At 37.8% G+C, this 18,386-nt stretch overlaps 1 protein-coding gene across 2 annotated transcripts; it reads right to left on the reverse strand.

Annotated features, from left to right (window-relative positions):
- Positions 1–749: 749 nt before the first annotated feature.
- Positions 750–17,458, reverse strand: MFSD9 (major facilitator superfamily domain containing 9). 2 transcript variants are annotated; one of them, XM_081326475.1, is made up of 6 exons: positions 17,197–17,458; positions 14,850–14,937; positions 14,068–14,111; positions 10,934–11,063; positions 3,948–4,157; positions 750–3,500 (listed from the first exon to the last, which is right to left on the reverse strand). In XM_081326475.1, the coding sequence occupies exons 1-6, from the start codon at positions 17,356–17,358 to the stop codon at positions 2,710–2,712; spliced, it is 1,425 nt and encodes a 474-aa protein (XP_081182601.1). In that variant the 5' UTR covers positions 17,359–17,458; the 3' UTR covers positions 750–2,709. The 2 variants fall into 2 exon arrangements, with proteins under 2 accessions (XP_081182601.1, XP_081182602.1); XM_081326476.1 differs by lacking the exon at positions 17,197–17,458 and adding an exon at positions 16,809–16,863.
- Between the last annotated feature and the right edge of the window lie 928 nt (positions 17,459–18,386).

Here is an 18,386-nt window from a genome sequence, read left to right on the forward strand (position 1 = left end):
AAAATTAAAATGTTAAAAACAAACTTTACTTTCACTATTTTTTCATTGCCTAGGGCAGGGGTAGGCAACCTTGGCTCTTTTATGACTCATGGACTTCAATTCCCAGAATTCCTGAGCCAGCTATGCTGACTCAGGAATTCTGGGAGTTGAAGTCCATGAGTCATAAAAGAGCCAAGGTTGCCTAGCCCTGGCCTAGGGCAACAATAAGCATTCTTCCCATTGTTATTTATATATGCAGTCTTTACCGATACATTAACCCAACTCTATAGCCACTCCATAAGCAAAGTTCTTCTGTATTCTAACCTTTTCCTGTTACACTATTTACACCTCAGCCTTATCCATTCTTCAACCCCCACAATATTCACAACAGTGTAAAGATATTGGTTGTCACTTTTAAAATTCTATATGGCATGAGGCCATATTATCTAGCCCCAATGGCTCTGCTGTCCATGAGATTTGGAAGAATGGGCATGCTCCCAGTCCCATTGAAGAAGCAGTATTTCCTGAAGGGCTCCAGGAAGTTGCCAATAGAGGACAGTACTGGCTAGTTTTAGCACATTTGAACAGTATGACATAAATACAATTGCTTATTTTTGTTTGAGCATATTCATGCTATTCTATGCAAACATCTAGTTCTCCAATTTAGAGGCAATATTGTAAGCCAACCTACTGTTGCCTACATCCCAAATTCTCAAAAGATACAATATACTGAAACAAAGTGAGAACAGGACAGTATGATAGACTGCTAGAATAAAACTTCTTCAGAATGTTTAATCAAGACAGTAAAACTTTTGCTGCTTTATTTCAAGAGCAATATAGTTTTCTGTTTGATGAAAGTAATATAATCCTCTTGAAATGGGAACGCCATTTATACTAAACAACGAATACACATTTATATATCACATGGGACAGCAACTGAACAAAGGACATACGTATCATCTTGGTTTACTTTTTCCTTTTATTTTCCATTACCAATATTGAAGTGCAATTTTAAAACCAAACCTTTGCAGAATCAATTCAGAACCATCTCAAATAGTACCACAGCACAAAATCCCTGAGTACAACTTCTTAGAGGCTTTCAAGTACTCCAAAAGTATGTTGAATATTTTCCAAATCCTTTTGTTACATAATATTAAGTAAACAACTCAAGATTTCTGGATTGAATTTCACAAGAAAGTTTGTGGAGTATTATTTGGGTTATGAACAAATCAGCTTTGACATTGGATGTAGAGTTTACTGGGAATCAATCTTACTTAACCTGTAAGGTTTACTTTTAATCTGATAAGAAAAAAACATGGCTGTTAGTCCCATAATATAGTAAGACAGGATCTAGCCTACATTAAGAGCATATTCAGGTCTTTCTCTTGAAGGGCTGAAATTTTTTTAGAAAGGGTAAAGCACTATTTTGTATTTTCTCAGCACTTCTTTACTTAAAATTTAGGCACATGTCCCTCTTCTGTTGTCCTAAAATAGTGTTTTTCAACCTGCTGGGTGAGGAATTCTGGGAATAGAAGTCTACACATTTTAAAATGTGAAAAACACAGGGTTGAAGAGTGTTCAATACAAAAGTTGAAAAGCATTAATAAGAGTAAGGCTGATGATAGAAATAATCAGAATTTCATGGTAAGAACGTAATGTATATTTCCTTCTTTCTTATTTTCTTTTAATCAGCTAGATATACAAATACTGTTAATAAATATTTGAATGTGAAATCAATTCTCTTTAGAAACATTTCCTTTTGCAAAATCATACTCCTCTCCTCCAAATACTAAAACAGAGTTGTATTATTCTGAACTATTACACTGAATGCAAGCTGTGCCTTTCTCAAACTGCAAAGAAATATATTAGTCTTCATATGGAAGGCTCTAACATGAAGTTGGTAAGTTGTGTTCAGCAGTGAGCACTTTTACAAGGCTTTGTCAATGTCAAATTTGTATTAAATAAATAGCAGCTTGTATTCAAACTGTGAGGGGCTTGATTAAACAAATGTTTCATTTGAAGCAGCTGATCTTTGATATGAAGAAGGAGACTATGCAAACAGAACTGTGACTACTTAAATATGTACTTTTAAAAGGAGCTCGATTCACCTGGTGAACTCTTGATAACTGAATTGAATTTGAATTTGAATTTATTGAATTTATATACCGCCCTTAGGGCGGTTTACAGGGTATATAAAACATCAATACAAAAATTAAGAACAATTTAAAAAGATTAAACTAAATCCCTGAAAAAATATAAAACCCCAGTTAAAACCCCAATTTAAACTCAGGCTGGGCCGGAAAGCTCAAAGAGCCAGGTCTTCAGGTCTCGGCGAAATGATCGAAATGATCAAAAATAGTTTTCAGTTTCAATACTTATTTTAGAAGAATTTGAACAAAATCCGTTTCTAATTGTGAAATGAATGCTATTTTTAAATACAAGGTTATCCTTTGGGGATTAAGCTCAACAATCAACTTGCCATTAAGCAAGTTAACATCTCTTCAAAGCCTTTATGCAGTGAGATTCAATATCTGCTGGAATGGCAGTTCTTCTTCCTTTTTCTTCACTGAAGTTCAAAGCAACATTTAATAAAGGTTTGAAAAATGGTATTACATGCTATCAAAAAATGTTATTGCTCTTTTTTATAATTTTCTATTTTCCCTACATTGAAGAACATTCCTTTGAGAGTTTTTCTGGTTTTTTTTTTAGCAAAGCACTGTAAATAGGTCATTACGTACTTTTAAATTTCATGGTCCTTCTGACAGAATATCGTGACTTATTAAAGACCATGATAAGAATTGCTGAAATCCCCAACAGGCTTCCAAGAATTGGTGGGCCACGTGGACTGTATTCCTGCACAACACCTGAGAGAAGAGGGGAAATTATGCGTCCCACAGCTGAAACAGACTGACCAACACCAATAAGCATACCACTGGCCTGATCTCCACCCAGGATTAATTCAAGTTCTGTAATACATGTACGTCCCACAGTGGTTGAAAATGCTAAAAATGTACAAGACAAAATGACTGTCCAAAGACTTTCTGATACAGAATACAGAAACATAAACAGGCAGGTAAGAAGTGTAGAGTGCAATAACATAGCAAAAGTATTGTGCCTATAATATTTAGTGATAGGTCCAAGGAGAAACCCAGCAGCTACTCCAAGTGTGCTACTATAGCTAATTAGGTAGCCAGTGAGTTTGGGCTTCATTTCAAATCTTTCTTCAAGGCCCAAGACAAAATTGCTATGATAGAGCATAACTGCAACAGACATTAGGAGCCGTACCAAAAAAATATCCCAAAGATTAGAATTTGCAACACTGCCCAACCTCTTCAGCACAGACATAACTTGAATGCAAGAGGAGTTCCTAGGATGAACAGATGACATGGATTTGTAAGCTGAAGTTGTAGTCTGATGGCTGTGCTTTACTTCTTCTGAAATAATACTTCTGGCTTTGTTAATAATGGTCCATTCATGACTGTGCATCTTTTTTCCATACCGTAGCAACATCCAAAAAACAACTGCAAAAGAATTTGACCAAGGTGTTATACATCATGACCCTCTATTACATGTTTTCTTGGCATAACCTCATGGTCATTGCACAGCCACTTTACATGGCTGCACATTAGGTACTGCCAATTGTTAAAAAGTTATTAATGCAATGGCACAACTTTGAACTAAGCAGTTCTTCTCTCATGACAGTCAAATAGTTTTCATGCACAGAAACATATCTGCAGCATAATTTTCTTATTTATTTATCTGATTAATATACTGCCCTTATTTTTTAAAATTGGAGGAGGGAGCATGTAATTGGTAGGTTACTTGCAATTGCAATTTCATATTGTTGCAATTATAAAACAATATAAAAGATAAAGACAAATCAGGGGAAGAAGTGTGTTCCCAGAAATATAATTCTTGCCCAACTGGTGATTTAAATATAAAATATCAGCATAAATCAAACCACATACCAGCATTTAAGACAAAGATGGAAGCGCAGATAAATGCAGTCAGGTAAAAGCCACCTTCCAGCTCTGTAAGATAGCCTCCAACAACTGGTCCCAAAATGAATCCAAAATTTGAAATAGCATTGAAATATCCAATTACTAAGAGGCGCTCCTTCTTAGGAACCATGTCAGAAATGAGTACTTTGGAAATGGAATGTGTATGTTTAAAAATACCTAAAATTAACAAAAAAAGATAAGTAGAGAAGCAAAATCTGAATAATTCAAGTTGTTAAGCAAATCATTGCAGTTGTTAAGTTAGTAACATGGTTCCCCAAATTTTGGCGCCCAAATTTTAATCATGTGAACATGGGGATGCTGCAATGGTCGTAAGTGTAAAAAATGGTCACTTTTTTCCATGCTGTTGTAACTTCGAATGGACACTAAATGAAATGGTTGTAAGCCAAGGACTACCTGTTTTGTAAATAAAAGCAAAATGGAGAACAAAATGATGTAATTAATAATTCAGTCAAATATTTGTCAGCTGCAAATCAAATAATTTTTATTAAATATTTTTATGAAAAATAGTATGGCATTAATTTGCAGCAAATTAGTCATATGTTTATTTTTTGATGATGCTAGTGGTAAGTGTGCACAGTTCTCATAACTGAAAAAATCAGTAGTGAAAGGACTAGCTAATCTTATATCCTGTTAACCATCTACAAGCAAGACATGAACAAACAACATTAGCCTATTTATCTAGCCAAGCAACAAGTTATACATCATAATTATAAATCTGATGCTAGCAGAATATGTAGTACTAATCATAAATAGTCTTATTTTTCGACCTGAGTAATCTGAACCAAGATATCTCCAGAACAGCAGAGACTTATCATCAAAGACTCAACAACTGGTGATAAGACTGGTTTAATAGATCTTTTCCAGATAATTAGAGGATAAGAGAACACCGGCATATGCTCCAGAGGACTGCTCCTCAAGGGGAGGCTGCAGGACAGTGAGTGCTGGGAGATGAGGAAAGCCATCAAACTCTTAACTGTGGCAGAGTGTGGTTTTGTCAACCTCACTTTTTATACACATTTGGATTCATAATTATTTAAAAAGTTGTCTTTCAACCAACAAATTATTGCTGTCAGTTTAAATATAAGTAAAGAACCCAATAGTTAAACTGACAGCAATAATTATTTGCTAATGCATTTTTTGAAGAAGATCCTAAGGAGAAAACAAAAGATGAAATAGAGAAAAACAGGGTTTCTAAACTTTTCAAGAAATTTTTGAGACAGGTGGATGAAAGTTTGAATGGACTTTCAAGCTTATGACAGCAACTTGTTGCAGTTAGAACCAATAAACAAATACATAAATAAAAAGTTGACTTGATCAAGGGTAAATTTAAAAAATAATTAACATAAAGCTATGGAAACCCTATAGAAAATTATGTTAAATGTCAGGGGGAAGATTTTTTTGGACTATTCACATGATCAACACTTCAGATAACATAAAGTCAAGATCACACCTGGAATACTGCAGTCAATTTTGGTCACCATCACAAAAAAGATGTTGAGAATTTGGAAAAAAATTCAGAGAAGAGCAACTAAGATGATCAAAGGCCTGGAGACTAAAACATAGAAAGAACAGCTGCAGGACTTGGGTTTGGCTAGTCTAAAGAAAAGAAGAAATAGGGATGACATGATAGCAGTATTCCAGTATTTGAGGGGCTGCCACAAAGATGTAAAAAGGGACGCGGTGGCTCAGTGGGTTAGGACGCTGAGCTTGTCGATCAGAAGGTCGGCAGTTTGGCGGGTCGAATCCCGAGTGCCGCGTAACAGAGTGAGCGCCTGTTACTCGTCCCAGCTTCTGCCAACCTAGCAGTTCGAAAGCACGTAAAAATGCAAGTAGAAAAATAGGGACCACTACGGTGGGAAGGTAACAGCGTTCCGTGCGCCTTTGGCGTCTAGTCATGCCGGCCACATGACCACGGAGATGTCCTCGGACAAGCGCTGGCTCTTCGGCTTTGAAACGGAGATGAGCACCGGCCCCTAGAGTCGGAAACGACTAGCACACATGTGCGGGGGAACCTTTACCTTTACCTTTACACAAAGATGTGGGGGTCACATTATTCACCAAAGCACCAGAGGGAAGGACAAGAAATAATGGTTGGAACCTGATCAAAGAGAGAGGCAACATAGAATTAAGGAGAAACTTCCTGACAGTGAGGACAATCAACCAGTAGAACAGCTTGCCTCCAGAAAGCATGAACGCTCCATCACTGGAGATTTTTAAGAAGAGACTGGAAAGTCACTTGTCTGAAATGGTATACGTAGGTTCTCCTGCTTGAGCAGGGGGCTGAACTAGAAGATCTCCAAGGTCCCTTCCAGCTCTATTCTACTTTTTTCCAAACTCATCAACAATTAATTCTAATCAATGGTTCATTTTTAGAATATTTTACTAGGCTGAAACAAATTATTTTTGTCCTTTTATTGTAAACCAACCTGGAAATCTTTTATTTTGTGAAAAGGAAGAAAGTAGTAATCAGTTTAATAGCCTATTAAACCAATAGAAGTTATCTGCTTTTTTAAAAATACACAAGTACGTTTGTTGTTGTTGTTAGTTGTGAAGTCGTGTCCAACCCATCACGACCCATGGACAACGATCCTCCAGGCCTTCCTGTCCTCTACCATCTTCTGGAGTCCATTTAAGCTCACGCCTACTGCTTCAGTGACTCCATCCAGCCACCTCATTCTCTGGCGTCCCTTTCTTCTCTTGCCCTCAACCTTTCCCAGCATTAGGCTCTTCTCCAGTGAGTCCTTCCTTCTCATTAGGTGGCCAAAGTATTTGAGTTTCAACTTCAATTTAATCTCTTGTTTGCAGTCCCTGTCTGCGGTGATCTTGGAGCCCAGGAAAAGAAAATCTGTCACTTCCTCCATTTCTTCCCCATCTATTTGCCAGGAATTGAGAGGGCCAGATGCCATGATCTTGGTTTTCTTAATGTTTAGTTTCAACCCAACTTTTGCACTCTCCTTCTTCACTCGCAACAAGAGGCTCTTTAGTTCCTCTTCACTTTCTGCCATTAGAGTGGTATCATCTGCATGTCTTAGGTTGTTGATATTTCTCCCGGCAATCTTAATTCCAACTTTTGATTCATCTAGCCCTGCCTTTCTCATGATGTGCTCTGCATATAAGTTAAAAAGGCAGGGTGACAGTATACAACCTTGCCGGACTCCTTTCCCAATTTTGAACCAATCAGTGGTTCCGTGTCCAGTTTTCACTGTTGCTTCTTGACCCACATATAGGTTTCTCAAGAGACAAATAAGATGGTCTGGTAATCCCATCTCTTTAAGAACTTGCCACAATTTGTTGTGATCCACACAAAGGCTTTAGCATAGTCAATGAAGCAGAAGTAGATGTTTTTCTGGAACTCCATAGCTTTCTCCATGATCCAGCATATGTTGGCAATTTGATCTCTAGTTCCTCTGCCTCTTCGAAATCCTGCCTGTACTTCTGGTAGTTCTCAATCCACATACTGCTGGAGTCTAGCTTGTAGGATTTTAAGCATAACTTTACTAGCATGTGAAATGAGTGTAATGGTGCGATAGTTTGAACATTCTTTGGCACTGCCTTTCTTTGGAATTGGAATGTAAACTGATCTTTTCCAATCCTGTGGCCACTGTTGAGTTTTCCAAACTTGCTGGCAAATTGAGCGTAGCACTTTTACTGCATCTTCTTTTAAGATTTTGAATACCTCAGCTGGAATACTGTCACCTCCACTAGCTTTGTTGTTGCTCAGCTTTCCTAAGGTCCATTTCAGTTCACAATGTAGGATGTGTGGCTCGAGGTCAGTGACCACCTCATTGTGGTTATCAGGGACGTTAAGCTCGTTCTTGTATAGTTCTTCTGTGTAATTTTGCCACCTCTTCTTAATATCTTCTTCCTCTGTTAGATCCTTGCCATTTTGGTCCTTTATCATGCCCATTCTTGCATGAAACGTTCCCTTCATCTCTCCAATTTTCTTGAAGAGATCTCTACTCCTCCCTATTCTATTGTTTTCTTCTATTTCTTTGCACTGTTCATTTAAGAAATCATTTTTATCTCTTCTAGCTATTCTCTGGAATTCTGCATTCAGTTGGGTGTATCTTTCTTTTTCTCCCTTGCCTTTCGCTTCCCTCCTGTCCTCAGCTATTTGCAAAGCTTCCTCAGACAGCCATTTTGCTTTCTTGCATTTCTTTTTCTTTGAGATGGTTTTAGTTGCTACTTCTTGTACAATGTTGCGAACCTCCATCCATAGTTTTTCAGGCACTGTCTATCAGATCTAATTCCTTAAATCTATTTGTTACCTCTATTGTATATTTGTCATGGATATGATTTAGTTCATACCTGAGTGGCCTAGTGCTTTTCCCCACTTTCTTCAGTTTAAGTCTAAATTTTGCAATGAGAAGCTCATGGTCTGAGCCACAGTCAGCTCTTGGTTGTGTTTTTACTGACTGTATAGAGCTTCTCCATCTTTAGCTGCAGAGCACAGTCAATCTGATTTCTGTGTTGGCCGTCTGGTGATGTCCATGTGTAGAGCGGTCTCTTGGGTTGTTGGAAAAGTTTGCTATGATCATTGTATTCTCTTGAAAAAATTCTGTCAGCCTGTGCCGTGTTTCATATTGTACTCGAAGGCCAAACTTGCCTTTTATTCTGGTTATCTTTTGGCTTCCTACATTAGCATTCCAATCCCCCATGATGATAAGGACATCATTTTTGGGTGTTAGTTATATAAGGTGCTGTAGGGCTTCACAGAACCGGTCAATTTCATCCTCTTCAGCACTGGTGGTTGGGACATAGACCTGGACTACTGTGATATTGAATGGTTTGCCTTGGATTCGCACTGAGATCATTCTGTCATTTGGGGGATTGTATCCCAGTATTGCTTTTTCTCTTCTTATATAGACTATGAAGGCGACTCCATTTCTTCTGAGGGATTCTTGCCCGCAGTAGTATACCTGATGGTCATCTGAATTAAATTCACCCATTCCTGTCCATTTTAGTTCGCTGATTCCTAAGATGTTGATGTTCAATCTTGTCATCTCTTGTTTGACCACGTCCAGCTTGCCTTGATTCATGGATCTTACATTCCAGGTTCCTATGGAGAAAAAATCTTTACAGCATTGGACTTTCCTTTCACCATCAGATACATCCACAGCTAAGCATCCTTTCGGCTTTGCCCCAGTTGTTTAATTCTTTCTGGAGCTACTAGTACTAGGCCTCTGCTCTTCCCTAGTAGCATATTGGATGCCTTCTGACCTGAGGGGCTCATCTTCCAGCGTCATATCTTTTTTCCTTTTGGTACTGTCCATGGGGTTTTCATGGCAAAGATACTGGAGTGGGTTGCTATTTCCTTCTCCAGTGGATCACGTTTTGTCAGAACTCTGTGCTATGACCTGTCCGTCTTGGGTGGTCCTGCACGGCATAGCTCATAGCTTCATTAAATTACACAAACCCCTTTGTCATGACAAGGCAGTAATCCATGAAGGGGACAAATAAGTTAAGCCTCATTAATTTGCATGGAAGAAATATAGTGTAACTTCCTAAACAAAATGAATACATTTTTGGTAGATTTGAGGCATCAAATAGCACTCCTGCTAGGAAAGCTGTGCCCCATCCTGAGGAGCAAGTGCTAAGCTTTGATGTTACTTCTGTCAGGAAAACACTGCAGAAAGTTAACATTCAGAAAGCAGCAGGCCTAGATAACATCTCTGGACGTGTCCTTAGGGAATGCGCAGATGAGCTGCCTTGTGTTCTCACAGATATTTTCAATCTCTCATTGCAGCAGGCAGTGGTCCCATCATGTTTTAAGATGGCCATCATCTTGCCAGTGCCCCAAAAGTCCACAATTACAGGCCTCAATGATTACCGTCCGGTTGCACTGACATCCACCATTATGAAATGCTTTGAGAAGCTGATAAAGGACATTATTGTATCTAGCCTCCTGCCAGCATTTGACCCACTTCAGTTTGCCTACCGACCAAATTGCTCTATGGAGGATGCAATTTCTTCCATTCTATATCGGAGCTTGAAGCACTTAAGAGGAAAGAAATACTCATATGCGTTTGTTGTCAACTTCAGTTTGGCGTTTAACACAATCATTCCCCAGCATCTAGTAGACAAATTTGGCCTTTTAGGCTTAAACACTCCTTTGTGCAACTGGATTCTTGATTTTCTTACCAACATGCCCCAATATGTGGGAGTTGGAACTAATACCTCTAATACCATTTTCTTGAGCACAGGTTCTCCTCAGAGCTGCATCCTAAGTCTGCTGCTGTTCACCCTGTTGACCCATGACTGTTGTGCTAGGTTTGCCACCAACCATATTGTGAAGTTCACATATGATACAACAGTAGTGGACCTTATTCATGATGACAATGTGGATGCTTACCACAAGGAGGTTGAGGGGTTGGTGAACTGGTATAAGGAAAACAACCTAGTTTTAAATACTGGAAAAACCAAAGAGATCATTGTCGATTTCACTTTTCTGTGCATTAATGATTCACCTGTGGAGATGGTTACCAGCATTAAATTCCTGGATGTGCAGCTAACGAGTAGGCTGGATTGGTCGCTCAACAGTGAGAAACTGGTGAAGCGGGCACAGCAGTGCCTGCATTTTCTGCGTCACATGAGAAAAGCACATCTTCCTTCTCCTATCCTTACCACTTTCTACAGGGGGATGATCAAGAGCATCCTGTCATACAGCATCACAGTCTGGTTTGGAAGCATCACTGCTTCAGACAGGAAGGCGGTGCAGAGAGTGGCGAGGATGGCCGAAAAAATCATTGGCAATTCCTTCCCTCCCATCCAGGACATAGCACAGAAGCTATTGCTTGAACAGGATCCATGATATTTTCTGGGACATTACACATCCTCTTCACGACCTGCTCTGAATTAAAATGGCAATCTGATACATCCTCCCCTTTATCTAATAAATTAAACTTGGATATGAATAGAAAATAAAAACTTACCCACAAAGGTTCGAGCGATGGCAAATAAAAAGACATTGGTGGATATACTAAGCACAAAATAACCTATTGCACTGAAGAGAATGCATACAAGTAGGCAATGGGGTCTTCCAACTAGATCACTCCAAGATCCCTGGGTAAGAAAACATAAATGTTTTGAGATCAACATATCTGTTTATTAATCATGTATAGATTGTATTCAAATTTAGATGTGGGTAGAAGATCCAATGGAATAAATAATAAGCTCCTTTTAACTGAAAATCCTCTGACTTGTCTAATTCTGGATTCTACTTATTCTTATCTTTACCCATATTTTCCCAATAACGTACATCTAAACATGTGATATCTATCATTTGTAAGTTTCTAACAGATTTACTAATATTATATTTATTTATTAAATTTTTATCCTGCTCTTCTTCACAAAGCTAAAGGAGGATTTCTTTTCTTTCTCATCTCTTCCTTAGAACCTGTGGATTTCTCTTAATTTTACTCACCAAATATCAGCCCTGTAGGGTAGGTTGGGCTGAAAGAAATGACTGATCCAAAATCACTAAATGAATTTTCTTGCCAGTTAGATCTGTACATGAGTCTACCCATTCCTACTCCAACATCTTAGCCATTATAGCACACTGGTTTTACAGATTAAATAAACAAACATAAACAGACAAACAAACAAACAAATAGCTTGTTGCTTAACAAGGTAAATTACAGGTAGGTCACAGTTAGGGCAAAATTTGATTTACTGCAATGTTCAAATAGATACAAGGACCCATTTAATGAAAGTCAAAATTCTGTTATTGTGGGGTTAGCACATATATAGTTGAGGCTAGTGCATGTGAAGTTGCCATAATGAGTTTTATATGCTAACTGTTGTTTTTGCAGAATGAAGTCAAATATGGAAAGATAAAAAAGAAGTGGCTCATTTTGAAGAACTGCAGGAGATAGCAACTATGCTTTGGATATGGGGTTAACTTCTTTGACTTTTATACATTACAATGGTAACTTGGTATTCGTTGTTAATTGGTTCCTGGAGGTGCAATGGGTACCAAAAATGATGAGTACCAAACAAAATTTCACCATAAAGAGTAATATAAATAAATATAAATAAATTTAATGCATTACCAAGCCAAAGACAATGCACATTTTAAGGCAATATGTAAAAATATAGGATTGTATATCATTACTTTACATGAGAAACAAACTAAAAATTAATAAATTACTATATTAAATAAAATAAAAACTTACCTTTACCTGTACTGATGAGAAAAAACCCCCACAAAAATACATAAGGTGACCAAGAAGCTAAGATAATACTTTAAGGGGATGTGCACAAGGCAAGAGCTATTGTGTGATTAATGTGTCACTCTTTGTTTTGGTTGGAAAGGGTAGCGAGTCATGAGGCAACCAACGACAACAAGTTCTAGCCTGTGCATTGAGTACCAAACAAACACGTTTGTACAAAATTTTCTCATCAAAATGAATTGAATACCAAATTTGATGAATTTCAAAGTAGTTGAGTACCAAGGTACCACTGTATTTCATTAATAAATAGATATACAGTTGTGTTTAAAAATTTTACTTTCCTGTTTCTGTCAGCTGGAATCAATTATGCTATTTTCCACAGAAATATAATTTCAAATAGTCCTATTTGAATAATGCAACTATTTCATGGAGTTTATTAACTGCATTGAGACCTGCCTGTAGAAAGAATAGATACCTAAAGAGAAGAAAACATTGCCGCAAATAACAGAAAAATCTTGATAATAGTATTTAAAGATATAGAACCAGCTACATATGACTATGGCTGGAGAAAATTAGATTGTGCTATAGGGATGAACAATGTTTGTTTATATAATCTTTATATTGGAGTGAAGGATACATGTACTTTTTAAAAGCTAAGTATTGTCTAACAGAAAGGCTGGGACAAAACAATGGGATAGTCACTGTTTGCAGGAATTACATATTTAATACAAATATTTTTTTCTTGAATTGACTCAATTTCTTGGATAGATCTCTATAGTTTTCTTGACAATAGTACAAAAATGGTATGGTATATTTTATTTGTTAAAGTTAAATATTCTTCGCCTCCCTAACTAGCAGGGATGACTTTCAGTCCAGATGGAAAAAGGCAAGGACAACTAAAATCACATTCATCAGCTTCTATCTAGATTGTCTACTCAGTATTCGATACGACCAAGTGAAAACTCTTATTAAACAGTATACAGCAGACACTGAGCACTAATTGGACCTCGTCAGCTTCCCAACCTTTACTGCCAATGAATCCAACAGGTACTCTTCTTCTCCCATTATATACTTAATCAGCCTCAAAGTATCTAGCCATCGGTGCACCTTCACTCTCACACAGTGTCATGCCCTTCTCTGAGCTGTCCTTGAAGGTCAATAAAGGAAAATTTCCTACCTGATGAGGCACTGTTGTTGTGATGCTGAATATATAGAAAGAACAGGGCACATGCTCCTCCAGTGCCTGTACTACAGAGACATTTGTGCTAACCTCATTTCACCAATACTGTAAAAATATCCAGGATGCATAGGATTCTTAGCTTTAAAAATATTGTCTATATTTCATCTTTCTTATTTTGATGTGTAACCATAATAAAAACTGGATTTGATTCAAAGTTAAATATCTTTATAAAAGGTATTTTTGTATCTTCTATGGTACCAGCTCTGGTATTCTCAATTGATCTCTTTTCCAAGTACTAACAGCCCATTTGTTACTTGATTTTTAAGGTCACATAAGCTTGATCAAGTGCAACCACTTGCAATATTGCCAGTGGAGTAACTCTAAAACAGAAGTAAGGTTGGTTCAACCACATCTGGGGTAATTTGTCCAATAACAGCATGACAATACAGGAAGTTGGCTTGGATTTGCCTGTTTTTAAAGTGCCATTTTTAAATCAATGCTTTCAATTTCAAAACTATAAAATATATTTAAAGTAAAATAAAGCTATAAAAATATTTTTAACAGAAAGGTCTGTCTGAGAAATAAACCCAGTTTATTACAGAGACAATTCAAAACAAGAACATATTTTAAGTACAACATTCTCTTTATAGCATCATACTATTCCAAACCTTTGAAAAAATCAGTAGTTATTTATGAATTAAGAATATAAACTTACCACTAAGGTGCTGGAAAAGAGTTGGAGTATTCCATATAAAGATCCTAGAAGAAAAAATAGTGAAATAAAAATATATAGATGATCATTCTGCAATAGATTTTCAGTAGGAAGAAAGCAAATTATTCTTGACATCACTGGTATTACATTTGGCCAGATACATTTCTTAAAACCAATTTTTTTGGAACAAACGATTCAATAACTTCATGTGAAAAGAAGAAGAAGTGGCATATATAACTCACTTGGAAAAAACAGAATACGGACCAACATCAATTGCCATTTTATTTTTTAGTGGCAGAAAACATGCCAAGCCACTGCTGAAAACTGAGATGGGCCCACTATTACAGAAGATTTGATTTTATGAACTTTTATGAACCTTTTTTATTTAAAGACAATGGAGTTTGTACTGTTTCTGCTGAAAAAATATAAAAAGTAATGTAACCACTATGACTCCAAGATCCCTCTTCCAGTTACTACTATTGAGCCAGGTACCACCTATACTATACCTGTGCATTTGGTTTTTCTCGCCTAAATGTAGAATTTCATTTGGTGAAAAAAGTAAGGTTCTACATAGTAATGTTTGCTAAATTATACTCCACGTAATCTTTTGTTCCAAAGAAAAATCTTCATCAAGAGTAAGTTTATTGTTCTAACCACAAGTAATAACATATGTTATAAAAAATAATTAAATAAAAGTAAGTTACAACAATACACATACTACCACCAAGGGACTTATGCTGAAAAATGACTTGCTTCTAGTTGTTGTCTAAGAATGGCTTGCTTACCTACCACTCCTGCAATTGTTGAACTCACTCCTAAAGATTTCACATGAAGGTTTAACAAGGGAACAACCATACTGACCCCAAAGAAATCCTGGAAATAGACAAGTTTTTTTTTAAAAAAATAACTTAAATGTAGAATATTAATGTGCTAATAACAACCATTGACAGGCATTTTAACTGTATTTTATCACTTCCTTATAGCAATAATTCCTGAAACAAAGACAAGATTTTGTCTTTTCTGTAGTATTCAATAGAAAGGATTTGCCCTAGTAATATTTGCTTACAGTGCTTTTTTCCAAAAAATCAATTGCAGAAATATTTCCAGACTTAAATTCTCAACCATGCTTGCCAAATATTGTAGCAGAAAGTGCAACATCTCTGTTGCACATTGGTTCTGAATATAAAATTATATGTCTCTGATGCACATTGGTTCTGAATATAAAATTATATATGTCTTCATGAGCCTTTCTGAAAACTTCATACACTAATCCTACCAAATCATAATCAGCATGTAATACTTTGCATTAGCCATGATGTACATCTCCACTGGCATTATTCTACCCAAATAGGTACAGCCAGAAATGTTGTAAACTAGTAACTGAAAGTTAAACCACATAAGAGATTACAAAGCAAATATTGCACTTAAAAAATTTAAATACACAATGCAAAATCAGCCATAGATTTGAGGAATTCATTACTGATCACATCTTAAGGCTAGAATTCCAGATTCATTATTCTCATTCTCAAATAAGACACTGTATGTGACAGAGAAGATATTTTTCTAATTAAAATCCTCCAGAATGATGCTAGTTGAATATAACTAGTTACATGTGGAATAAGGCAAATTAAATTATTGCAGCCCTCAGAAGTGTGAACCAAATGTTACAGTGAAAGCTATAATCCTCTGGTGACTCCATGCACATTCCTTTCAATTTCCTATTGTTGATTTACTCCATATTCAACATGGGACTGGAAATCCTGCCATAGTTTTCATTCTGTGATATATTTAGCCTTCAGTGTTTTAACCCACAATATATCAGAAAATTAATCTAAATGTAAGTTTTGTGTGCCAACCTGTTTTTAACTCAAAGTAACCAATATACCAGTAATCATAAGCAGCATTTTCTTTTTCTTACTTGACAATTGAGCATGGTAGTATGACAGAGAAAAACTGTGGTTTCTTTTTTTTAAGAATGGAAAATGTATTAGAATACAATTTGGGGGTTTGGGGAAATTTTGGGCAGCAAAACAGGGAGATGTTAGATGTTATTTTTGCCAGGCAGTTATCATAATTGAAAATCACTTAAATGTCCAAGTAAACCAACACCCCTTTATACTTTCCAAGCAGGACAGCTGGCATTAGTATTTAGAGATGGAAAGTCTCTGAACATGCTTTATTTAACTAAGATATTCAGAGTTGATTGGGTGGGTGATATAAAAATGAAAGTAAATGTATAAATAACGAGCCTTGGTGGAGCAGTGGCCTAATGCCTCCTTAAGTAACACCAGCTGCCTGCAATTAGTGCAGGTTCGCATCCCACCAGGCTCAAGGTTGACTCAGCCTTCCATCCTTCCAAGGTAGGTGAAATGAGGACCCAGATTGTTGGGGGCAATAAGCTGACTTTGTAATTATGCCGCTGGTGGTGGTGGGGCCTAATAAGCAGGCATATACATAGAATGAAGGCTATTGCTAAGCACATTGATTTGTGCTTAGATTGTAAGCCGCCCTGAGTCTTCGGAGAAGGGTGGGATATAAATGGGATTAAAAAAAAAGTGACCAAAGTGAAAATGCTTTCTGAGGACCAGGTCATATGGTATTATTTGTATATGCAGTATTCATTGGATGGAGGATCAGAAATCACTGAATTTGGCAATAGTTTCTCCTGTAAGGGAGATGGTCGGCATAAAAATTTAATAAACAAATAAATGAATAACTGTGCTTCCTATCTCCATATTGATTACCACTTAAAAATGGTTCCAGGTAAACATAAGAAAGGTTATGTCCTCATCAATGAAAATATGTCAGCCAAGTAACCGGACCGTTCTCTGCAGAAAAACAAAGTATGAGACCTAACTTCCAATTGTCAAATGACTCTCCTCCCCCCCATCACCCTATCCTTGATTAGTCTGCCAAATCTGCTCCTTTCGGAAGTTTGATTTTCTTCCAATTGGACTACAGATTGCCTCTGAACACGTGCACAGTGGAAGCCTCCGCTACTTTCAGGGCTGAATGCGGAAAAAATCGCCCCAAGGCAAAGACCGAGTGACAGGAAGAAGCTGCTGGCTCCGGACTTGGCGGCTCACGGGCCCAGCCGAGCTTTTCAACCGTTGCGGTGGCCGCGCAGCTCACCAGAAAGCCCACCGCGTACAGACACAGCAAGAATCGGTTGGGCCAAACAGCCCTGCCTCGGAATAACGACGACAACGACGCCGCAACCGCCACCGCCTGGGGCCTGTCCACCTCCTCGAGAAAAGGGCTAAGCGGGTCGCTCCCGGCGCCCCCATTCTCCATGCGTCGCGGGGCGAAGGGGGGAAAAACCCCGCCGTAGCCCGGCACGCCCTGAACAGGCGCCCCTTCCCCCTAGCTCGCGGGCGGGCAAGCAAGCAACCGGGCAAGCTAGGGGGAAAGAAGCGAAAGGCAGCCGCGAACTGGCGTCACCGCGTAGGCAGATGACAGGGATGTGGGGCGGGGCGAGGCGAGGCGAGGCGGGCAGTGAAGTAGCAACAACGGCAGCAAGACCAGTGACGGTTTTCTCTCAGAAGGCGCCTAGCTGAGTTGCGGAAATTTGGGAATCCCTTTTGGGCCACCTTGTGTTCTTCTGGAGGCTGGATATCATTAAAAGGATTATTTGTCAAGGACTTGAATGCCTCTTCAAGGCATATTGCAAGGAGAGAGAATGAGGGCAATGAATTCACAGTGTTCATTCAGTTTTCCAAAACAAAAGAAATCTTTCAGGTGGAATTAGTGTTACAGGTAGTCCTCGATTTACAACAGTTCGTTTAGTAACCGTTAAAAGTTACAATGGCACTGAAAAAAGTGACTTAGGACCGTTTTTCACACTTAAACAACCGTTGAAGTACCCATAGTCATATGATCAAAATTCAGATGCTTGACAACTGACTCATTTATGACAGTTGCAGTGTCCAGGGATCATGTGATCACCTTTTGTGACCTTCTCACAAGCAAAGTCAGTGGGCAAGCCAGATTCGTTTAACAATTGTGTTCCTAACTTAACAACTGCAGTGATTCACTTAACAACTGTGGCATGAAATGTCATAAAATGGGATAAAATTCACTTAAAAGTTTCACTTAGCAACAAAAATTTGGAGGTCAATTGTCATACGTCAAGGACTACCTTTAAGATTTAGATGCAGTGGGATGGCACCTATGTTTACACAGTCCATGTTTTGATGCCGTTGAGGTCAATGGAATTTAAACACCTGATAAAAAACATGAGACTAAAATAGTCTTGGATGCATAGTTTGAAGAAAGCATCAGCCTCTGAATTTCTGGTTGCCATTTAAGGATAAGGTTGTCCT

This window comes from Vipera berus, assembly GCF_964194415.1.
Source record: "Vipera berus genome assembly, chromosome: 4".
Classification (NCBI taxonomy): Eukaryota; Metazoa; Chordata; class Lepidosauria; order Squamata; family Viperidae; genus Vipera; species Vipera berus.